Raw genomic sequence first — 24,461 nt, 5'->3', positions numbered from 1 at the left:
AGGCTCTAAGAATCAGAGATTAGGCCCTGAATTTAATATTTAGGTCCTATGATTCAAAGATTATAAAAATCAAAGATTAGGCCATCAATTTAATATTTAGGTCCTATGAATCAAAGATTAGGCCCTCAATTTATTATATTGATCCTAAGTATCAAAGATTAGGCCCTCAATATTTTACTTAGGTCCTAAGAATCAAAGATTAGGCCCTCAATTTAATATTTAGGCCCTCAATTTAATATTTAGGCCCGAAGGATCAAAGATTAGGCCCTCAATTTAATATTTAGGTCCTATGAATCAAGGATTAAGCCCTCAATTTGATATTCAGGTTTTAAAAATCAAAGATTAGGCCCTCAATTTAATATTTAGGTCTTATGAATCAAAGATTAGGCCCTCAATTTTATCTTTTGGCTCTATGAAACAAAGATTACGCCATCAATTTAATATTAAAGTCCTAAGAATTAAAGATTATGCCCTCAATTTTATCTTTTGGCTCTATGAAACAAAGATAACGCCATCAATTTAATATTAAAGTCCTAAGAATTAAAGATTAGGCTATCAATTTTATATGAGTCAAAGATTAGGCCCTCAATTTACTATTCAAGTCTTAAAAATCAGAGATTAGGCCCTCAATTTAATATTTAGATCCTATGAATCAAAGATTAGGCCCTCAATTTTATTTTTTGGCTCTATGAAACAAAGATTACGCCATCAATTTAATATTAAAGTTCTAAGAATTAAGGATTAGGCCCTCAATTTTATCTTTAGGCTCTAAGAAACAAAGATTAGGCCCTCAATTTAATATTTAGGTCCTATGAATCAAAGATTAGGCCCTCAATTTATTATTTAGGTTCTAAGAATCAAAGATTAGGCCCTCAATATTTTTACTTAAGTCCTAAGAATTAAGGATTATGCTCTCAATTTTATCTTTAGGCTGTAAGAAACAAAGATTAGACCCTCAATTTAATATTTAGGCCCTAAGAATTAAAGATTAGGCCCTGAATTTAATAGTTAGGTCCTAAGAATCAAAGATTAGGCCCTCAATTTAATATTTAGGCCCTAAGAATCAAAGATTAGGCTCTCTGTTTTTTCCTATTTCCTAAGAATTAAAGATTAGGCCCTCCACGAATATAGAAGTCCTTTACCCAAACCTTCAGACTCATAGGCAAAAGGAACTGATCTTTACAGTTTATCGCCAGACTTAACAAGTAAAAACTCAGTTTTCCAATTACTGCAGGAGAGTCGGCCCGTCTCTTGCATTAGCTACTGCGAAGGCTTAGAAAATCTATAATTTTTCTTGGGGTATTGCTTCTAGCATAATCTATTATATCTATGCTTCCAGACACTCTTCCCTCACTTAAAAAACGCTGCTAAGAATCCTAAGTTTTCCCTACCTTCTACCTCACCCTTACAAACCTTTTGATTTGATTTTCTAGCTTGCAAATTCCCGAATCACTGAATTGTCGTCCTGCGTCGAAGATCTAACAGGAAGTCTGAAAGAAGTGGAGGATAACCTGAAAGAAAAGGACGAACTGCTCGCCCAGCTAGCCGCCGATTATCGCTCACTCAAAGCAAGACACATAGTCTCTCACTCTCCCCGTACGCTTCACGACTTTATTGTTAGGCGGAGATGGAACAGATTAAAGCGACGCAAAGGGAGGCCGCCGCCGCCGCCGCCGCCGCCGTCGTCGCTGCCTCCGCAAATCAGCAGCGAGAACGTCCGCCCGCACCGGTCATTTCACATACGCCTCCCCACGTCCCCTTTTCTCGTTTTCCGCCGCCTCCTCGTCCACCCGCGTTCATGCCACAAGAGAGTTCTATCGGACCGGGTTACTTTTCGTCTCTCACGCCGACGCCTCGGCCGATGATGCCAGTATCGCCGCCGCCAGTGTCGCCGCCGCCGCCGCCGCCCGTTCAACATGTTGATACTCCTCGTCCGATCCTTCCATTTATGTTCGGACAGCGAAATGTGACCTCTGGGCCGCCGCCACCTCCGCCGTCAAACCGACTACAGTCATTGCTGGGTCCGAGGCCACCGTTTCTCAATCGCGATCCTTTTAACCAGTTTCGCTTCCGTTTTGACTCCTCAACGCCTCAGAGAACGTTGACTCCGGCTGTAGTCGCCGCGGCCTCACCGTTTTCGACGGCGACGACAGCAAGTGCCGACGTCGAAAACGAGAAATCGGCTGATCAACGATCGTCACCAAAGACGGCGTTTGGAGCCGGCGTGTCGTTGCCGAATTTCACTTCAATCGCCGCTGCGACGACGTCGACTAGCGTCGCACCATTCGGCGGCACGTTTTCCGGATCGAAGTTATTTGAGTCGGACGAGCGAGCGGCGTCCGATTCCGATGGCGACGGCGACGAGGAGGAAGAAGAGACGGCGTCGCCGGAGGGAGAATTCGATTTTAAACCGATCGTCAAACTTCCCGATTCGGTGGCTGCCGTCTCGTCCGGCGAGGAGAACGAGACGACGACGTTTTCGCAACGCGCGCGTCTCTTTCGATTCGATCGCGATTCGGGCGGCTGGAAGGAGCGCGGCATCGGCGATATCATGATCAAAAAAGCGAAGGACGTCGCTCAGTATCGGATTCTGATGCGGCGCGAGCAAGTGCTCAAAGTCTGCGCCAATCATCGCATCGCGCCCGATATGGAACTCAAGCCGCTCCCGGGATCGGATCGCAGCTGGATCTGGTCGACTCCAGCGGATTTTTCCGACGGCGATGCGAAGGCGGAACAACTAGCGGTGAAATTTCGCACGCCCGAAATCGCTCGAGATTTTCGGTCCGTTTTCGACGAGTCTCGACGTACGATGAGCGCCGTCGCGACGACGAAAGAGAAACCGATCGCTCAAGCGAAAGAAACTGCCGGCGATGCTTTGTCGTTGGCGGAAAGATTTCGTCCTGCCGAAGGATCGTGGACTTGCAACGCGTGTCTCGTCGTCAACGAGGCGATTGCGTCCGCCTGTCGTGCGTGCGCTTCGCCGAATCCGTCGCTTTCAGTTGTCGCCACGCCGGCACCTCTGACGGATGCAACGAAGCCGGTCAAACCAGGTGCGGCGGAAACTGGCGTTGACGAATCGTCGTTTGAAGGCGAACAGGACGTTCACGTTAGTTCGCCCGTAAAGAGCGGTGAAGAGGACGAAATGGTTGTTTTTGAGCATTCGGCGAAGCTGTTTCTCCCAGATGATAAGTCGCCGGGAGGATGGATTCACCAGAATGTCGTCAATTTGAAAATTATGAAGAGAAAGGATTCGGGTCAAGCGCGAATTCTCATGCAACATGCGAAAAAAGTGTACGCTAATCATCTGATTTCGCCGGACATGCAGATCATCGTTGAAAAAGAGAAAGCGTTGAAATGGCGGCTATCCCAATCGGAAACGTTCCTCGTCATGTTTAGGGAAGGAGACGTAGCGCAGCAATTTCGAGAAGCGTTCGAAAGAGAGGCGGCGGCGGCGGCGGCGGTGATGCAGGCGAAAGAAAATGACGATGACGTGGCTACGAATTCATCTGAGTATGAGACGGAAGAGGAGGAGGAGGAGGTCGAATCGGAGAACGATGACGCTGTGCCGGCACGAGCTGGAGACGAAAGAGCGACAGCATCGGAACCAAAGACGTTCTTGGCTCCGGCGTTTTCGTCGTCAACCGGCACGGGCGGCAAAGTATTCGGACAAGCCAGTACTTTGCCGTCTTTTGCCTCCCTTGCATCGTCGTCGCCGCCGTCGTCGTCGGCGGCGGCGGCGGCGGAGAAAAAACCGTTCGTATTCGGCCAATCGTCGGGCACCAGTTTTCACTTTTCCGGCGCCGGTCGACCCGTCTTTGCTTCGATGACGAAGACTCGCACTCCTGGTGGCGACGACAGCAGTGAGAACGAGGAGGCGAACGACGAGGAGGAGGAGGAAGAAGCGAATTTTCAACCGATTGTCAAGCTTCCGGACGCCGTCGTCGATTTAAAATCCGGAGAGGAGGGCTTGAACGTGATTTTTTCCGAACGAGCGAAGCTGTTTCGGTACGACGCGACGGGATCGGCGTGGAAGGAGCGAGGCGTTGGCGTGATGAAATTGCTTCGCCATCCGACGACGGGGCGAGTTCGCGTTCTGATGCGACGCGATCAGGTGCACAAGATCTGCGCTAATCACGTCGTGACCGACGAGATGGAAGTGAAGGACATGCCGTCGTCCGATCGTGCGGTGACGTGGTTCTCTCCTGCCGATTTTGCCGACGGAAGTGCTAAGCCGGAAATGCTGAGCGCTCGTTTTCGAACGCCGGAATTAGTTGCCCAGTTCAAGATCGCTTTTATGTCGAAAGGAGAGTCTGAAGTGACGCAAAGCAACGATGACGACGTGATTTTCGTTCTCGAGAAAAAGCCGACTCCAGATCAACTGGCCAGAGCGGCTAAATACCAATTACCGCCGACGTTTTACCTCTACGAAGATCGCGAAGTGCCGTCTTGGTGTCGCGACGATGATGACGAGAGCGACGACGGTGCAGAAGAGACGGCGGCAGTGCAGGACGAAGAAAAGGACGACTTTGCAGAGGAAGATGAGGCGAAAATAGAGGACGAAGAAGACGAAGTCGTAGAGGAGGAAGATGAGGACGAAAGCGAGGTAGAGAACGAAGATGTGGCTCCTGGTGCAGATGGTGAACGACAGGCGGATGAAGAAAGGAAAGAAATTGCGGCGTCTGCGAATGAAGAGGAGAGCGTTCCTATGCCGTCTATTGGTTTTTCATTCGTCCAGAGTGCCAGCCAGATGCCGTCCTTCTCATCGATCACTTCAGGCTCCTTCAAGTTTGGATCAAAGAAAAGCGACGCATCGTTTCCGGGCGCTGGCACGGTCCTCTTTGGTCGTCCAACTACTCAGAAGGACGCCGACGGCGACGGCGACGACGACGGCGACGACGAAGGCGACGATGAGGACAAGAACGACGAAGTTTCCGCCGCCGCCGGCGACGACGACATCGTCGTGCAGCCAATCGTCAAATTACCGGACAAAGTTGAAGTGAAAACCGGCGAGGAAGGACAAATCGTCGAATTTAAAGAACGCGGTAAGCTGTATCGATTCGATAAGGATTCAGGACAATGGAAAGAAAAGGGAGTCGGAGACATGAAATTGCTCCGAGACGAGACGACCGGAAAGGCGCGAATTATCATGCGACGCGATCAGGTGCACAAGCTGTGCGCCAATCACTACATAACGGCCGATATAAAGATGAAGCCGAATTCTGAACGATCTTGGATGTGGTTCACAGCAGCCGACATTTCTGACGGCGAACCGAAAGTCGAACAGCTGTCAATTCGCTTCTCGAAGCAGGAAACAGCGCAGGCATTCAAAAGGAAATTCGACAAACTTCTCGAGACGTGTTTGTGAGAACGCAGGTAGTTAATCAAACGTGACAATGCATTTCTTTCTGTTACTTTATTTCAGACACAAGAACCCAGAACCCCTCGATTTTTTTTTCAACGTTTATTCTTCGACCGCGACGTCCTTTCCCACGTGCGATACGTAGATTCCGTCCAAGAACTTTCGAATATCTTTCCTCTTCACGAGCACGGACTGGTGAATTAGTGCGGCTAGAAAAAAATCGGTCACGTGAGCCCAAAATAAGTGACGTCGTCAAACCTGATTGGGTGACCAATTCGAGATTAATCCCGCGCAAAATAAGTTCGTCCTTCTGCGCTTTCGACGATTCGCACGTGACTCCCGGTCTCATCGCCACTCGTCGAATGAATTTCTCGCCGAGAAAATTGCGTATTTCGACCTCCTTATTCTGAACGACGTTGATATTGATGGGAAAGTGAGCGTAGACGGAGCGCATCTTGACTATGTAGCCCTAAACGTCGCGCTGGGATCCCTTTCAGGGAAACGTCCTTTTTTTCTTGCTTACCTTCGTCACGCCGACTATCATGTTCGTTATGTGGCTGCAGATCGTTCGCAGGCAGGCCAATTCCTTGCGCGAAGCGAACCAAATGTCGATTCGAAGCGACTTTGGCGATAGTCGCGTCATTTCCATCTTGACGTGCTTGAAACTGCGTTGAAGCGTGCCGCGCGGACCCTTTACCGTCACTTTCCGACTCTTGAAGGTCAGTTGGACTAGAATCGAAGTGTTCGGTAATCGTTCGAGAGGAATCTACGCGTCTACGGTTACCTTCGGAAGGAATGGACACTGTCCGGCTGGCTAGAATCGTTTTCATCGTCTAGAAACGGAGAAATAGTCAATTCCGAGCAGTAAAAAGGTAAAGACAGGCTCTCTCAAAGTGAGATTGCCCCGATACTCACAGCTTAGAAAGACCCCTACGAGAAGAACCACGCCAGTCGAGCTCAAAGGCGCATGCGCATCGTAAAGAAAAGGAAGTTCGAACAGACGACGAAAAATTGCATGCAATGCAATGCAGTCCGAAGCGAAATCGTCGATGTCGCAGCTACGTTGAAAAAAGACGAAACTTTCGTCGGCTTTGCAGACGTCACTAATTAATTCGCGCGGGGAACGACAAATGGCGAAGGCGACGATTTCACCGACAAAGAGCCTCGCGTGCAGCAGAAAAACGCGCCTGCACGGGGCGCAACCGGGGACTCTAACGCCGTTTCGCGACCAAACCCGATTAGCTTCTCTTTTTCCCGAGAAAAAAATTATACGCAGTCAAAAGCCGTTTAGCGTTGCCCCCTTCGCTGGCTCGACATGCTACCCATCGCTCTCCTTTCTCTCTTGTCGATCTCGATCGTTTCCCAGGGGACTGGTAATCGCTTCCCAGGCGAACGCACGCCTACGTACGTACATCTCTCTCTCTTTTTTTTTCTAGCGGCGACTTCTCCGCTCTCGTGCTTCGCCTGCAAGAACAACGCGACGTGCGACGTGTCGATCGCGTCGCTCTCCGTCGGCGATCTCGTCGAAACGCGCTGCGCTTCGACGAACGACGCGTGCCACGTCTCGTCGACGTGGCGCGGATGTCGACGTCGTTTCGCGTGCAAATCGTGCTGCGACTATTCGTTTTGCAACGCGGGGACGACGACGCCGCCCTACGCTATCTCCGACTCTTCGTTCTCGCCTGTTCGGGGGAGAGGTGCGCGAGGCATTCCGATGATGCTTGGGAGTGCGTCGAGACTTTGTCCAATTATAGAAACGCTCTATCCGTATCAGCGCTGGTGCGACGATTCGTTTCTGTGGGTTTGGGAGTATGAGACGTGCGACGGAGTTCGGAACTGCGACGACGGTTCGGATGAGACCAATTGTTCAGGTGAGTGAGTGAGTGAGTGAGTGAAAAGATTTGTATATTGAATTTTTCATCGAAGCTCCGGCCAATGCAACGACAATAGGAAAGGGCTCCCCAGCTTCTGGATTTCCTAATGAGAGTAAGCATAACAATAATACATAGATATATAATTTTATGCCTTTTAGATTCTAATTGCGATTTTGAGAGCCCGTGCCCGTGGAAGATGCGATCTGATCAGACGTGGACACGGCAAAAAGGACCTACACTATCTCTAGGGACAGGGCCTCCAGCCGATCACACGTCTGGCAACGGTACATACACAAAAATTCCCTCCATAACCAACAAACAATGCCCTACCTACCTTAGGCAACTATCTTTATGTTGAAACGAGTGGTCTTTCGAAATCAACAGCGGTCCTGTTTAGCCCCGTATTCAATTATTCCAGCGAATTTTGTCTATTTCGTTTTGCTTACTACATGGTTGGAGAGGACGTGGGATCGCTTCGGGTCGTTGCCGTCGAGAATCAAACCAAACGGGAATTGTATCGGTGGGAGAGAGTCGGCCAACAGCCCGAGGAATGGCTTATCGGCGGTCTTCCTCTACCCAACATTCGCTCTGCGTTCTATCTTGACATTATCGTGGAGCACGATTACGGTTTTAGAGGAGACGTAGCCGTTGATGATCTCGAATTCGTCAACTGCAGTCCTGGTTTGTACTGTAGCCAGTCAGTGAATTATTTTATTCCACGCTTCAGATATTTTCCTTGTGCCGTGCCCAAAGCATTCGATGCGATGCAGCGAAACGAACGTTTGCGTTGCCCCCAATCGTCTGTGCGACTTTACCGACGATTGTCTCGACGGAGAAGACGAGAATGCAACCGAATGTTGTAAGTATACTGATTAGCACTCATTAGTTTTTCGTTAATTTGCGCGTGCCAAACCGGTGGGAATATCTCTATAGCGCAAACGAGCTATATTTAAAAGTATTCTCCTCTCTCCTTAGCTACTGCACCGAGTCACTGTGACTTCGAAAATGATTTGTGCGGTTGGAAGAGTGTGCAGACGAACGACCAAAAGCCCGTCTTTTGGCATCGTCGCCAGGGCGAAACTCCTTCCCTATTCACCGGCCCCACCACCGATCACACGACAGGAAAAGGTAAAGGCAGCTTTTTTTCTTCTATCAATACGATTAATTAATTAATTAATTAATTAATTAAAACACTATCTCAGGATATTATCTTTACCTCGAGGCGAGCTCGTACTCCCCCGGCGATCGAGCCACTCTCCGGAGCGGCGTCTACGATCCGCCGTTCGACGACGATTGCACGTTTCGTTTCTATCACAGCATGCACGGCTCTCAGATCGGTATCCTTCGACTTTATATGCGCGAACTCGACGACGAAGGATCACTCGTACGAGAACGAGTCCTATACGCTCGCGCCGGCAACGCCGGTCTAGGCTGGAGTCGAGCGGAGATTCCTATACACACAAATCGCTCATTCGAAGTAAGTTTTTTTAGAAAAAATTCTTGTGTTTAGATTTTGACGTTTTTTTTACAGTTGTACCTTGATGCTGAAAGAGGTGGGAATTTCATTGGCGATATTGCTATTGACGACCTCTCGTTTGGCCCGGGCTGTGCCAACAGGTCTTTCTATCAACCGGATAGAATACGTAAGATATTTATTACAGGGTTCTGCTCTTTTTCAACGCAAGTGAGATGCCACATCATTTTATGGCATCTCGCGCATTTAGTACCATTATACTGTGGAAACGGGCACAGTACCGGAAGTTTTTATCATACCCTGCCCATTGGTCCTATAGGTAATTTGACGAGAAACGGGTCGAATAGTCTAACGTTTTCGTCGGATTGTTGCTCACATGCAACGCACGTTTCACTTGCCCTTTATAGAAGCGGACGTAGCACCTTGATTTTGCTGACCAAGCGTACTGCCGTAACTGCGTATTCGTTTGCTTTTCGCGTCCAAATAGCGACTCAATGTCTTTAGAAGAGACCCACAATGCATTTTGCGACCGATTCATCGCTTCTACTTCTCGTATTAGGGCATTTCGTAGCAACGCGATGATTGACGTCATGCGTTGCTCAATGTCGCGTGACAAGGCGTGCCTGGCGTACGTAGCACACATTCCGCTTTCATTTTCGCGTTTTGAATTGATTTTCGATAAAATTTCGTTTGTTTTTGTCGTCAGAAATGCATTTGCAGCCGATTGGCAACGGTTTTTGATTGTGAATAGCTGCAGTCGTATGGTCCCAGTCGCGTCTGAGTATAAATATTTAGCCAGCGTGTTGCTTATCAGATGGAGCAGAGCAGAGCTCGTGGCTAGGATAGAAGGGAGACTGGCAACACTCCCCAATGCTGGCGGAGTACGTACACCGCCTGCCGGAATATATACACCGCCTGCCGGAATATATACACCGCCTGCGGGCGGAGTACGTACACCGCCTGCCGGAATATATACACCGCCTGCCGAAATATATACACCGCCTGCCGGAATATATATACACCGCCTGCCGAAATATATACACCGCCTGACGGCGGAGTACGTACACCGCTTGCCGGAATATATACACCGCCTGCCGGCGGAGTACGTACACCGCTTGCCGGAATATATACACCGCCTGCCGGAATATATACACCGCCTGCCGGCAGAGTACGTACACCGCCTGCCGGAATATATACACCGCCTGCCGAAATATATACACCGCCTGACGGCGGAGTACGTACACCGCCTGCCGGAATATATACACCGCCTGCCGAAATATATACACCGCCTGACGGCGGAGTACGTACACCGCTTGCCGGAATATATACACCGCCTGCCGGCGGAGTACGTACACCGCCTGCCGGAATATATACACCGCCTGCCGAAATATATACACCGCCTGCCGGCGGAGTACGTACACCGTCTGCCTGAATATATACACCGCCTGCCGGAATATATACACCGCCTGCCGGCGGAGTACGTACACCGCCTGCCGGAATATATACACCGCCTGCCGAAATATATACACCGCCTGCCGGCGGAGTACGTACACCGCCTGCCGAAATATATACACCGCCTGCCGGCGGAGTACGTACACCGCTTGCCGGAATATATACACCGCCTGCCGGCAGAGTACGTACACCGCCTGCCGGAATATATACACCGCCTGCCGGCGGAGTACGTACACCGTCTGCCTGAATATATACACCGCCTGCCGGAATATATACACCGCCTACCGAAATATATACACCGCCTAACGGCGGAGTACGTACACCGCCTGCCGGAATATATACACCGCCTGCCGGAATATATACACCGCCTGCCGAAATATATACACCGCCTCCGAAATATATACACCGAAATATATACACCGCCTGCCGAAATATATACACCGCCTGCCGAAATATATACACCGCCTGCCGGAATATATACACCGCCTGCCGGAATATATACACCGCCTGCCGGCGGAGTACGTACACCGCCTGCCTGAATATATACACCGCCTGCCGGAATATATACACCGCCTGCCGAAATATATACACCGCCTGACGGCGAAGTACGTACACCGCCTGCCGGAATATATACACCGCCTGCCGAAATATATACACCGCCTGCCGGAATATATACACCGCCTACCGAAATATATACACCGCCTAACGGCGGAGTACGTACACCGCCTGCCGGAATATATACACCGCCTGCCGAAATATATACACCGCCTGCCGGCGGAGTACGTACACCGCCTGCCGAAATATATACACCACCTGCCGGCGGAGTACGTACACCGCTTGCCGGAATATATACACCACCTGCCGAAATATATACACCACCTGCCGGAATATATACACCGCCTGCCGGCGGAGTACGTACACCGCCTGCCGGAATATATACACCGCCTGCCGAAATATATACACCGCCTGCCGGCAGAGTACGTACACCGCCTGCCGGAATATATACACCACCTGCCGAAATATATACACCGCCTGCGGGCGGAGTACGTACACCGCCTGCCGGAATATATACACCGCCTGCCGAAATATATACACCGCCTGCGGGCGGAGTACGTACACCGCCTGCCGGAATATATACACCGCCTGCCGAAATATATACACCGCCTGCCGGAATATATATACACCGCCTGCCGAAATATATACACCGCCTGACGGCGGAGTACGTACACCGCTTGCCGGAATATATACACCGCCTGCCGGCGGAGTACGTACACCGCTTGCCGGAATATATACACCGCCTGCCGGAATATATACACCGCCTGCCGGCAGAGTACGTACACCGCCTGCCGGAATATATACACCGCCTGCCGAAATATATACACCGCCTGACGGCGGAGTACGTACACCGCCTGCCGGAATATATACACCGCCTGCCGAAATATATACACCGCCTGACGGCGGAGTACGTACACCGCTTGCCGGAATATATACACCGCCTGCCGGCGGAGTACGTACACCGCCTGCCGGAATATATACACCGCCTGCCGAAATATATACACCGCCTGCCGGCGGAGTACGTACACCGTCTGCCTGAATATATACACCGCCTGCCGGAATATATACACCGCCTGCCGGCGGAGTACGTACACCGCCTGCCGGAATATATACACCGCCTGCCGAAATATATACACCGCCTGCCGGCGGAGTACGTACACCGCCTGCCGAAATATATACACCGCCTGCCGGCGGAGTACGTACACCGCTTGCCGGAATATATACACCGCCTGCCGGCAGAGTACGTACACCGCCTGCCGGAATATATACACCGCCTGCCGGCGGAGTACGTACACCGTCTGCCTGAATATATACACCGCCTGCCGGAATATATACACCGCCTACCGAAATATATACACCGCCTAACGGCGGAGTACGTACACCGCCTGCCGGAATATATACACCGCCTGCCGGAATATATACACCGCCTGCCGAAATATATACACCGCCTCCGAAATATATACACCGAAATATATACACCGCCTGCCGAAATATATACACCGCCTGCCGAAATATATACACCGCCTGCCGGAATATATACACCGCCTGCCGGAATATATACACCGCCTGCCGGCGGAGTACGTACACCGCCTGCCTGAATATATACACCGCCTGCCGGAATATATACACCGCCTGCCGAAATATATACACCGCCTGACGGCGAAGTACGTACACCGCCTGCCGGAATATATACACCGCCTGCCGAAATATATACACCGCCTGCCGGAATATATACACCGCCTACCGAAATATATACACCGCCTAACGGCGGAGTACGTACACCGCCTGCCGGAATATATACACCGCCTGCCGAAATATATACACCGCCTGCCGGCGGAGTACGTACACCGCCTGCCGAAATATATACACCACCTGCCGGCGGAGTACGTACACCGCTTGCCGGAATATATACACCACCTGCCGAAATATATACACCACCTGCCGGAATATATACACCGCCTGCCGGCGGAGTACGTACACCGCCTGCCGGAATATATACACCGCCTGCCGAAATATATACACCGCCTGCCGGCAGAGTACGTACACCGCCTGCCGGAATATATACACCACCTGCCGAAATATATACACCGCCTGCGGGCGGAGTACGTACACCGCCTGCCGGAATATATACACCGCCTGCCGAAATATATACACCGCCTGCGGGCGGAGTACGTACACCGCCTGCCGGAATATATACACCGCCTGCCGAAATATATACACCGCCTGCCGGAATATATACACCGCCTGCCGAAATATATACACCGCCTGCGGGCGGAGTACGTACACCGCCTGCCGGAATATATACACCACCTGCCGAAATATATACACCGCCTGCGGGCGGAGTACGTACACCGCCTGCCGGAATATATACACCGCCTGCCGGCGGAGTACGTACACCGCCTGCCGGAATATATACACCGCCTGCCGGCGGAGTACGTACACCGCCTACCGAAATATATACACCGCCTGCCGGCGGAGTACGTACACCGCCTGCCGAAATATATACACCGCCTGCGGGCGGAGTACGTACACCGCCTGCCGAAATATATACACCGCCTGCGGGCGGAGTACGTACACCGCCTGCCGGAATATATACACCGCCTGCCGGCGGAGTACGTACACCGCCTACCGAAATATATACACCGCCTGCCGGCGGAGTACGTACACCGCCTGCCGGCGGAGTACGTACACCGCCTGCCGGAATATATACACCGCATGCCGAAATATATACACCGCCTGCGGGCGGAGTACGTACACCGCCTGCCGGAATATATACACCGCCTGCCGAAATATATACACCGCCTGCCGGAATATATACACCGCCTGCCGAAATATATACACCGCCTGCCGGCAGAGTACGTACACCGCCTACCGAAATATATACACCGCCTGACGGCGGAGTACGTACACCGCCTGCCGGAATATATACACCGCCTGCCGAAATATATACACCGCCTGCGGGCGGAGTACGTACACCGCCTGCCGGAATATATACACCGCCTGCCGAAATATATACACCGCCTGCCGGCGGAGTACGTACACCGCCTACCGAAATATATACACCGCCTGCCGGCGGAGTACGTACACCGCCTGCCGAAATATATACACCGCCTGCCGGCGGAGTACGTACACCGCCTACCGAAATATATACACCGCCTGCCGGCAGAGTACGTACACCGCCTGCCGGAATATATACACCGCCTGCCGAAATATATACACCGCCTGACGGCGGAGTACGTACACCGCCTGCCGGAATATATACACCGCCTACCGAAATATATACACCGCCTGCCGGCAGAGTACGTACACCGCCTGCCGGAATAAATACACCGCCTGCCGAAATATATACACCGCCTGCCGGCGGAGTACGTACACCGCCTGCAGGAATATATACACCGCCTGCCGGCAGAGTACGTACACCGCCTGCCGGAATATATATACCGCCTGCCGGAATATATACCCCGCCTGACGGCGGATTACGTACACCGCCTACCGAAATATATACACCGCCTGACGGCGGAGTACGTACACCGCCTGCCGGCGGAGTACGTACACCGCCTGCCGGAATATATACACCGCCTGCCGGAATATATACACCGCCTGCCGGCAGAGTACGTACACCGCCTGCCGGAATATATACACCGCCTACCGAAATATATACACCGCCTGACGGCGGAGTACGTACACCGCCTGCCGGAATAAATACACCGCCTGCCGAAATATATACACCGCCTGCGGGCGGAGTACGTACACCGCCTGCCGGAATATATACACCACCTGCCGAAATATATACACCGCCTGCGGGCGGAGTACGTACACCGCCTGCCGGAATATATACACCGCCTGCCGAAATATATACACCGCCTGCCGGCGGAATACGTACACCGCCTACCGAAATATATACACCGCCTGCCGGCGGAGTACGTACACCGCCTGCCGAAATATATACACCGCCTACCGAAATATATACACCGCCTGCCGGCGGAGTACGTACACCGCCTGCCGGAATATATACACCGCCTGCCGGAATATATACACCGCCTGCCGGAATATATACACCGCCTGCCGGCGGAGTACGTACACCGCTTGCCGGAATATATACACCGCCTGCCGGCGGAGTACGTACACCGTCTGCCTGAATATATACACCGCCTACCGAAATATATACACCGCCTAACGGCGGAGTACGTACACCGCCTGCCGGAATATATATACCGCCTGCCGGAATATATACCCCGCCTGACGGCGGATTACGCACACCGCCTGCCGGAATATATACACCACCTGCCGAAATATATACACCGCCTGCGCGCGGAGTACGTACACCGCCTGCCGGAATATATACACCGCCTGCCGGCGGAGTACGTACACCGCCTGCCGGAATATATACACCGCCTGCCGGAATATATACACCGCCTGCCGGAATATATACACCGCCTAACGGCGGAGTACGTACACCGCCTGCCGGAATATATACACCGCCTGCCGGAATATATACACCGCCTGCCGGCAGAGTACGTACACCGCCTGCCGGAATATATACACCGCCTACCGAAATATATACACCGCCTGACGGCGGAGTACGTACACCGCCTACCGGAATAAATACACCGCCTGCCAGCGGAGTACGTACACCGCCTGCCGGAATATATACACCGCCTGCCGGCGGAGTACGTACACCGCCTGCCGGAATATATACACTACCTGCCGAAATATATACACCGCCTGCGGGCGGAGTACGTACACCGCCTGCCGGAATATATACACCGCCTGCCGAAATATATACATCGCCTGCCGGAATATATACACCGCCTGCCGAAATATATACACCGCCTGACGGCGGAGTACGTACACCGCTTACCGGAATATATACACCGCCTGCCGGAATATATACACCGCCTGCCGAAATATATACACCGCCTGCCGAAATATATACACCGCCTGCCGAAATATATACACCGCCTGCCGGAATATATACACCGCCTGCCGGCGGAGTACGTACACCGCCTGCCGGAATATATACACCGCCTGCCGGCGGAGTACGTACACCGCCTGCCGGAATATATACACCGCCTGCCGGCGGAGTACGTACACCGCCTGCCGGAATATATACACCGCCTGCCGGAATATATACACCGCCTACCGAAATATATACACCGCCTGCCGGCGGAGTACGTACACCGCCTGCCGGAATATATACACCGCCTGCCGAAATATATGCACCGCCTGACGGCGGAGTACGTACACCGCCTGCCGGAATATATACACCGCCTGACGGCGGAGTACGTACACCGCTTGCCGGAATATATACACCGCCTGCCGGAATATATACACCGCTTACCGAAATATATACACCGTCTGACGGCGGAGTACGTACACCGCTTGCCTGAATATATACACCGCCTGCCGAAATATATACACCGCCTGCCGGCGGAGTACGTACACCGCTTGCCGGAATATATACACCGCCTGACGGCGGAGTACGTACACCGCCTGCCGGAATATATACGCCGCCTGCTCCGATATATACACCGCCTGCCGGCGGAGTACGTACACCGCCTACCGAAATATATACACCGCCTGACGGCGGAGTACGTACACCGCCTGCCGGAATATATACACCGCCTGCCGGCGGAGTACGTACACCGCTTGCCGGAATATATACACCGCCTGCCGGCGGAGTACGTACACCGCCTGCCGGAATATATACACCGCCTGCCTGAATATATACACCGCCTGACGGCGGAGTACGTACACCGCCTGCCGGAATATATACACCGCCTGCCGGAATATATACACCGCCTGCCGGCGGAGTACGTACACCGCTTGCCTGAATATATACACCACCTGCCGGAATATATACACCGCCTGCCGGCCGAGTACGTACACCGCCTGCCGGAATATATACACCGCCTGCCGAAATATATACACCGCCTGACGGCGGAGTACGTACACCGCCTGCCGGAATATATACGCCGCCTGCTCCGATATATACACCGCCTTCCGGCGGAGTACGTACACCGCCTGCCGAAATATATACACCGCCTGCCGGCGGAGTGCGTACACCACCTGCCTGAATATATACACCGCCTGCCTGAATATATACACCGCCTGCCGAAATATATACACCGCCTGCCGGAATATATACACCGCCTCCGAAATATATACACCGCCTGCCGAAATATATACACCGCCTGCCGGCGGAGTGCGTACACCACCTGCCTGAATATATACACCGCCTGCCTGAATATATACACCGCCTGCCGAAATATATACACCGCCTGCCGGAATATATACACCGCCTCCGAAATATATACACCGCCTGCCGGAATATATACACCGCCTGACGGCGGAGTACGTACACCGCCTGCCGGAATATATACACCGCCTGCCGGAATATATACACCGCCTGCCGGAATATATACACCGCCTGCCGGCAGAGTACGTACACCGCCTGCCGGAATATATACACCGCCTACGGAAATATATACACCGCCTGACGGCGGAGTACGTACACCGCCTGTCGGAATATATACACCGCCTACCGAAATATATACACCGCCTGACGGCGGAGTACGTACACCGCCTGCCGGAATATATACACCGCCTGCCGAAATATATACACCGCCTGCCGGCGGAGTACGTACACCGCCTGCCGGAATATATACACCGCCTACCGAAGTATATACACCGCCTGACGGCGGAGTACGTACACCGCCTGCCGGAATATATACACCGCCTGCTCCGATATATACACCGCCTGCCGGCGGAGTACGTACACCGCGTGCCGAAATATATACACCGCCTTCCGGCGGAGTACGTACACCGCCTGCCGAAATATATACACCGCCTGCCGGCGATGTACGTACACCGCCTGCCGGAATATATACACCGCCTGCCGGCGGAGTACGTACACCGCCTGCCGGAATATATACACCGCCTGCCGAAATATATACACCGCCTGACGGCGGAGTACGTACACCGCCTGCCGGAATATATACACCGCCTGCCGAAATATATACACCGCCTGCCGGCAGAGTACGTACACCGCCTGCCGGAATATATACACCACCTGCCCGCGGAGTACGTACACCGCCTGCCGGAATATATACACCGCCTACCGAAATATATACACCGCCTGGCGGCGGAGTACGTACACCGCCTGCCGGAATATATACACCGCCTATCGAAATATATACACCGCCTGACGGCGGAGTGCGTACACCGCCCGCCGGAATATATACACCGCCTGCCGGCAGAGTACGTACACCGCCTGCCGGAATATATACACCGCCTGCCGGAATATATACACCGCCTACCGAAATATATACACCGCCTGCCGGCGGAGTACGTACACCGCCTACCGAAATATATACACCGCCTGACGGCGGAGTACGTACACCGCCTGCCGAAATATATACACCGCCTGCCGGCGGAGTACGTACACCACCTGCCTGAATATATACACCGCCTGCCGAAATATATACATCGGGCACCGGCGGAGTACGTACACCGCCTGCCGGAATATATACACCGCTTGCCGGAATATATACACTGCCTGCCGGAATATATACACCGCCTGTTGGAATATATACACCGCCTGTTGGAATATATACACCGCCGGCCGGAATATATACACCGCCTGCCGGCGGAGTACGTACACCACCTGCCTGAATATATACACCGCCTGCCGAAATATATACATCGGCTGCCGGCGGAGTACGTACACCGCCTGCCGGAATATATACACCGCTTGCCGGAATATATACACCGCCTGCCGGAATATATACACCGCCTGTTGGAATATATACACCGCCTGTTGGAATATATACACCGCCGGCCGGAATATATACACCGCCTGCCGGCGGAGTACGTACACCGCCTGCCGGATTATATACACCGCCTGCCGGCGGAGTACGTACACCGCCTGCCCCAAGACTTGAGGCACTATGGCCCGGTGGTCGCCTCATTCCTCCAGCGCGGAAATGCCAACATTATCCTCAATAAGATCAGAGCTATTTTGCCATCTTCGACGGACCGTTTGTCATCGTACGCGGCCAACACCGATTTTCGGTGTTTTGGCGGAGTACAACACTAGGACATCTTCCCTTCCCTTCCCCGTTTCGTTAGTTCCCTCTATGTATTTCGTTCAAATGCCTGCCGATGTTTAGTTAGTTGCCTCCCTCAGTAGATTAGTTAAGATTATTATTAATTATACTTACTTGACAAGGGTGTAACATTGCACGCCTTCCTAGTTCTCGCATCTCTCTCCCAGCTCCTGGGGCACCTCTGTCACCGGATAGACCTCCATAGCACCGTCTTCCGTGTGGTTTGTGTCAAGTGTCGGTATTTTTTTCAATTTTTTTAAAAGTTCTGTACGCGAGAAGACGCGTTTTTGAGCTCGTGGCGGTCAAACGACGAGTCTGTAAGCTTTTTACCCCCAAAGGGGACCCTTCGCCCAATCCACAACTATCGAAGTCCTTTACCCAAACCTTCACATTTCATAGGCAAAGGAACTGGTTTTTGCAGTTTACAGCCACTCTTAACAAGTAAAAACCCGGTTTCTCAACACTTTTGCTTCACACTTAAAAAAATTCTCGGCGGAACTATTAATCTAATTTGACTGAACTTTCTCGTTTTAGCTATTCCGACTGCTAACTGCAGTTTTGAAAGCAATTTCTGCGGGTGGACGAATGATGATACTAATCTTCTAATGTGGTTACGTCATCGAGATTCGACTCCGTCTTTGGGCACTGGGCCCGACGGCGATCACACGCTGGGAACGCTTAGCGGTTACTTCGCTTTCGTCGAGGTGTCTGGATTCAGTCGTGGCGCCAAAGGAATGCTGATAAGTCCGTTTGTGGCGTTTTCAAATTCGACGTTGCGCTTCGCTTTTTGGTATCACATGTACGGAGAGGATATTGGCTGTCTTAGCGTCGGAATCCGATGTTACGACGCGAAGCAAAACTACGTGGCGTATTTTGAAAAACAATTGTGGAGGAAGTGCAGTGACCAGGGTCTCGAGTGGTTACAAGCCATCGTACCAATAGGCCTATGCAAGACGGGCGACTCATTTCAGGTCAGTATAAAACACTGTGGAACGATATTGAATCTATTTATCTAAGTTCTTCTTATGTGCTAGGTTGTCATGACTGCCGAGTTTGGCTTTGGTTTTACAGGTGATATTGCTATTGATGACGTGGACTTTTATTCTCCATTGGAGAATTGTGAGACGAGCATTTTTTTGCGCAATAGAATTAAGCGATTTTTTTCTCTCTCTCTGCTAGCTCCGTGTCCTTCGAAATTTCACTGTGCCGGCGCGATCGACGGCGAATGCGTCGACGCCTCGACTGTGTGCGACTTCAAAGACGACTGTTCAAATCGTCGAGACGAGAGCCAGTGTTGTGAGAAGAAAAATCGGACTTTCGTCGCGCGAAATTGTACCACGGTTATTATCATTTAGCCTACGGATGCGATTTTGAAACCGGCTGGTGCCACTGGAATCGATTCCGACGCGACTCGTACACGTACGTATTCCGCAGACAGAACGACAATAGTGGATCAGGTTCCACGAGCGATTTCACTTCTTCCGGAAGTAAGCAGGACAACGACCCCCCCCAAAAAAACTAATAGCGAAGAGAAAATAGATTTCTACCTCGTCGCCGAAACGAGTCCGCTGACGGGAATCGGTTCGCACGCCGAGCTGCAGAGCACGACATTCGGTCGAAGTCACGCGAACTGCACGATCGCTCTCGCCTACTACATGAACGAGCGAAACGTCGGAACGCTGTCGATCAGCGTCAAGACAGCGTCGTCGCGCTATCGCCACCTGAAGAGTCTCGTCGGCGTGCAGGGATCCGGCTGGAAAGAAACGTCTGTCGTCGTCGGAGAGCACGTCGGATTTCAAATCGTCGTTCAGGCGACGGCGGGATATGGATCGCAGATGTCGGGAGGGGATATCGCTATTGATGATATCAGGTTTAGTGACTGCGTTCCAGGTGCGAGAGATTCGCGTTGAGAACATAAATACGTTATGATTTATTGATTTTTTATAGCGCCTGCCGACGGTTGCGTCGTAGGCGAATTCGCCTGCGGAAACGGACGATGCATTTCCGCCGATTACGTCTGCGATTTCGAAGACGACTGTTTCGACGGCAGCGACGAAATTCAATGCCGTACGCCGAACTAAAACTCGCAAAAAGAAAATCGGTTTTTTTCATACTTCGATATGTTCTAGCCAACGTTCCGGGCACGTGCGACTTCGAGATCAGTCGCTGCGGTTGGACGTCTCCCGACGATTCCCTTTTCCGACGGGTATGGCTACGTCATCGGGGTCGAACGCTTTCGGTGTCAACGGGACCCGCGTTTGATCACACGCGACAGGATAACACGGGTAGGGTGGAGGCCCGGGCAAATCGTATAGGGACATCTCTCAGAGACTACGTCTTTTAGGTTATTATCTCTACGCCGAGTCGTCCATGCCCGACAAATTGACGTCGCAGCTGGACTACCTCTACACGTATCCGCCCGTCGTCGACGGCAGCTGCGTATTCCGCTTCTGGTATCACATGTGGGGCAGGCACATGGGAACGCTACAGGTACACACTCGTTTTTCATGATAAATAAATAATAGATAAATTCTATTTCGGATTTACTTTTAGCTCGTGCTGACGCAAAGGCCCGAAGTCGGAGTCTTCGGCGCACCCAAGGTGATATTCGAAGTTTCCGGTAACCAAGGAAATCATTGGCATCGAGCTGGATTGAAGATCTACAGCAGTCAACCCTACACGTTGCAATTTAGAATAGCGTTCCAGTCGACGAGACTTTTCATGTCCGATATTGCATTGGACGACATTTCTCTGACTAAAGGCTGCGAGACGGGAGGTGGGCGCTTCGTAGGATAGGAGTACTGTCTAATTTTTTCAATTAGGTGCGCCCACTCTTCCTGTATGTCCGCTCGGACAATTTCAGTGCGAAAATCGACTGTGCGTTTGGAAATCGTGGCGCTGCGACGGAGTGAACGACTGTGGCGACAATTCTGACGAGGATCGATGCACATGTAAGAGAGGAGAGGGGTTCGACGGTTTTTTTATCGTTTACGTTTACCTAGCTTTGAAATCGAATTGCAAGTCGTTCGAGATCTCTTGTTCCAATCAAACCGCGTCGCAGTGCGTCTCGTTGTCGCGCGTTTGCGACGGGACTGACGATTGCGAGAAGGGTTTTGACGAGATGCATTGCCAACGTAAACATTTATTAGTAAATTCGGTTCGTCGAGATAAAATTTCTTGCAGACGCTTGCAGCGGCGAGTTTCAATGCAACGACGGCAGCTGCTTGGCTTGGAAGAGCGTCTGCGACTTCCGAAACGACTGTTTGGACTTCTCAGACGAAAACGAATTGAGATGCGGTAGGTGGGGCCCCCTTAATTCTACACGTGCATCGTCATTTATCTCTTCCACAGCGAGGCAGTCGAGCTACTGCGACTTCGAGAGCGGCCCCTGCGATTGGTACAACGTCTTCGACGACGATTTCGATTGGCGGGGCGATTGGGGTGGTCTAGAGGGAGCCCAAGGTTTTCCTTTTTTCTCTCTCTCTCTCTCTTCCCTAAATAATCGTCTCGATTCCTTTTTACGCTATAGGTCGTTATTGGTTTGTCGAGACGTATGGGTTCCGTGCCGGCGATGCGGCCGTTCTGCGGAGCGTTTCCTTCGAACCGTCACGCGGCGATTGCTGGATTTCTTTCGACGCGTACTTGACTGACGACAGCGACGGAAAATTGGAGCTCTTTCTCGTCGAGAGCGATGCCAGCGATTCGACTCTATTGATTCGCCTTCAAAATGCGTCTCTATGGAGCAAGTACTCAGCACCAATAAATGCTACTAATTCTTACTGGGTATGTACGAAAAACGAGTTTAATTTCGTGTTCACGTTTGAGCGTGCGTGTAGCTGGAATTCAGATCAATTATGGGATTAAAAGAGAATGGAAACATGGCGTTGGATAATGTCGCACTCAGCGCGGGCTGTTCGGGAAAAGGTATGGAGAAAATCGTGCGATATTTAATTATTTTGATCATACGTTTTTTTTTTCTAGTTCTGGTCAACGATTCAATATTTGGTACAAAAAGTTGAGAGGTAACGTTATTCGTAGTGATAAATCGTTGACGTAGCTTTATCCAATGCGACGTGCGACTTCGAACGGGGCATGTGCGCTTGGGAAAACGCGTGGAACAACTCGGCTCACTGGAGACGATATTCGAGAGAAGAGCCAGTCGCCACAATGCCACGCTTCGGTCCGTCACACGATCACACACTCAAGACAACCAAAGGTAAAAAAATCATATAAAAAATTCTGTATCCTAGAGAATTTGGTTTTCTGTCTGCAAGGTCACTACGCGTGTCTTGCTGTAAAAAAAGGAACTACGGGCGATGGAAGTCTCGTTTCGCCCGTTCTTGAGAGAACCGAATCGTCAAAGCGATTGACGTTTTGGTATCACTTATACGGTCCCAGTGCACCGTGCCTGCGCGTGTTCGTTACGTGCGCTCGGCTTACGCATCGCCTCTGGCAACTATGCGGCAATCAGAATCCGTCGTGGAAAATCGCTCGTGCGACGATTCCGCCTCTTTGCGTTCGTTACCAATTGACGTTCACGTCGTCCGGCAACGGGAGTCGGTTCGGCGACGTGTGTCTTGACGACGTCGCCTTCGACGGAAGTTCCGTATCAGGTGAGTAAAGGAGAAATTTTTTAAACTACACTATATATATATATATATATAATTAAGATTTGCCGTGCGGACCGAAGCGTTTTCAGTGCGACAACGGTTACTGCGTTCACGAGAATCGGAGATGCGATTTCGCGAGCGATTGCAGCGACGGTTCCGACGAAATCGACTGCAGTAAGTTTTCGCAAACACTTCCATCCTATAGAGAAACATCAAACGAATGATTCTTCTTCATATTAGCGACCGATTGCACTTTCGAAATAGACGCGTGCAACTGGAGATACGACGACTCTTCGTGGCGAAAACTTCTTTGGAAGAGAGTAACTGTCGCGAACGACAAACACCTACGCAATTCAGCTATAAAACCGACGGGCGATCATACAACGGGAAGTCCAACAGGTACCCGAATTTTCTTACGCTATCTTTTTCGATTTTTTTGATATCTGTTAATTGCAGGTCATTTTTTGTTTGCTAAAGCGTTGTTTCTGTCTCCTGTCGAGGACGACGTCGCCGAGATTCGGTCGAAACGATTCGGACGAAGTGGCGACGGTTGCACGATCGAATTCTATTATTTCGTCTACGGCGGCAACACGAGTCATCTATCCGTTCTCGTTCGTTCGTCGCGCTCGCGCGGACTTCCCAATCGCCGCGTGTGGACGCCGTCGGACGGCGGCGGCGGCGGCGGCGGCGGCGGATGGAAAAAAGGCGCGGCGAAAATTGGTCGCGTTCACGATTTCGAAGTCGTTTTCGTCGTGCGAGGCGGCAACGGCGGTTGGAATCTCGGCGTCGCCTTGGATGATATTCGCTTTGAAAACTGTTCATATCGCGGTAAGAATGACTACCGGTATATCCGATTTTCTTGATTAATTCTGGCGTTTCTTCCGAAAAGGAGACGACAAAGGCGACGATTGTACGACCGGATTTCTTTGCGGCACGGGCGTCTGCATCAACGCGAGTCGCGTTTGCGACTACGCTTTCGACTGCGGCGACGGCAGCGACGAGTCGAACTGCGGTAAAAAGCGAACGTGT

The 24,461-nt window shown here is 51.6% G+C and overlaps 3 protein-coding genes across 3 annotated transcripts in view; 2 read left to right on the top strand and 1 right to left on the bottom strand.

Moving 5' to 3' along the window:
- The window catches only part of LOC136195355 (E3 SUMO-protein ligase RanBP2-like), a 27,875-nt gene extending 22,417 nt beyond the window's left edge, over positions 1–5,458 (top strand). The window contains exons 27-28 of the mRNA XM_065984672.1: positions 1,434–1,568; positions 1,622–5,458. Of these exons, the coding sequence (XP_065840744.1) occupies positions 1,434–1,568; positions 1,622–5,365 (3,879 nt within the window). The 3' untranslated portion in view covers positions 5,366–5,458. The remainder of the gene's footprint in view (positions 1–1,433; positions 1,569–1,621) is intronic.
- Positions 5,399–6,374, bottom strand: LOC136195364 (large ribosomal subunit protein uL6-like). The gene is made up of 5 exons (XM_065984682.1): positions 6,275–6,374; positions 6,144–6,192; positions 5,883–6,088; positions 5,618–5,828; positions 5,399–5,568 (listed from the first exon to the last, which is right to left on the bottom strand). Exons 2-5 carry the CDS (start codon positions 6,187–6,189, stop codon positions 5,462–5,464), a joined length of 570 nt encoding a protein of 189 aa, XP_065840754.1. The 5' UTR covers positions 6,190–6,192; positions 6,275–6,374; the 3' UTR covers positions 5,399–5,461.
- The window catches only part of LOC136195354 (MAM and LDL-receptor class A domain-containing protein 2-like), a 22,669-nt gene continuing 4,541 nt past the window's right edge, over positions 6,334–24,461 (top strand). The window contains exons 1-32 of the mRNA XM_065984670.1: positions 6,334–6,732; positions 6,796–7,056; positions 7,114–7,230; positions 7,286–7,345; positions 7,392–7,517; positions 7,573–7,914; positions 7,961–8,092; positions 8,209–8,361; positions 8,436–8,710; positions 8,765–8,876; positions 19,357–19,793; positions 19,857–19,941; positions 20,002–20,118; positions 20,178–20,309; positions 20,362–20,712; positions 20,770–20,889; positions 20,952–21,107; positions 21,167–21,312; positions 21,376–21,598; positions 21,645–21,773; positions 21,825–21,956; positions 22,006–22,119; positions 22,174–22,284; positions 22,352–22,605; positions 22,659–22,746; positions 22,804–22,827; positions 22,880–23,038; positions 23,097–23,435; positions 23,493–23,606; positions 23,673–23,831; positions 23,889–24,260; positions 24,322–24,444. Of these exons, the coding sequence (XP_065840742.1) occupies positions 6,675–6,732; positions 6,796–7,056; positions 7,114–7,230; positions 7,286–7,345; positions 7,392–7,517; positions 7,573–7,914; positions 7,961–8,092; positions 8,209–8,361; positions 8,436–8,710; positions 8,765–8,876; positions 19,357–19,793; positions 19,857–19,941; positions 20,002–20,118; positions 20,178–20,309; positions 20,362–20,712; positions 20,770–20,889; positions 20,952–21,107; positions 21,167–21,312; positions 21,376–21,598; positions 21,645–21,773; positions 21,825–21,956; positions 22,006–22,119; positions 22,174–22,284; positions 22,352–22,605; positions 22,659–22,746; positions 22,804–22,827; positions 22,880–23,038; positions 23,097–23,435; positions 23,493–23,606; positions 23,673–23,831; positions 23,889–24,260; positions 24,322–24,444 (5,521 nt within the window). The 5' untranslated portion in view covers positions 6,334–6,674. The remainder of the gene's footprint in view (positions 6,733–6,795; positions 7,057–7,113; positions 7,231–7,285; positions 7,346–7,391; positions 7,518–7,572; positions 7,915–7,960; positions 8,093–8,208; positions 8,362–8,435; positions 8,711–8,764; positions 8,877–19,356; positions 19,794–19,856; positions 19,942–20,001; positions 20,119–20,177; positions 20,310–20,361; positions 20,713–20,769; positions 20,890–20,951; positions 21,108–21,166; positions 21,313–21,375; positions 21,599–21,644; positions 21,774–21,824; positions 21,957–22,005; positions 22,120–22,173; positions 22,285–22,351; positions 22,606–22,658; positions 22,747–22,803; positions 22,828–22,879; positions 23,039–23,096; positions 23,436–23,492; positions 23,607–23,672; positions 23,832–23,888; positions 24,261–24,321; positions 24,445–24,461) is intronic.

Source organism: Oscarella lobularis, chromosome 14, assembly GCF_947507565.1.
Source record: "Oscarella lobularis chromosome 14, ooOscLobu1.1, whole genome shotgun sequence".
NCBI classification, from domain to species: Eukaryota; Metazoa; Porifera; class Homoscleromorpha; order Homosclerophorida; family Oscarellidae; genus Oscarella; species Oscarella lobularis.
This window is presented reverse-complemented; position numbering and strand designations above follow the sequence as displayed.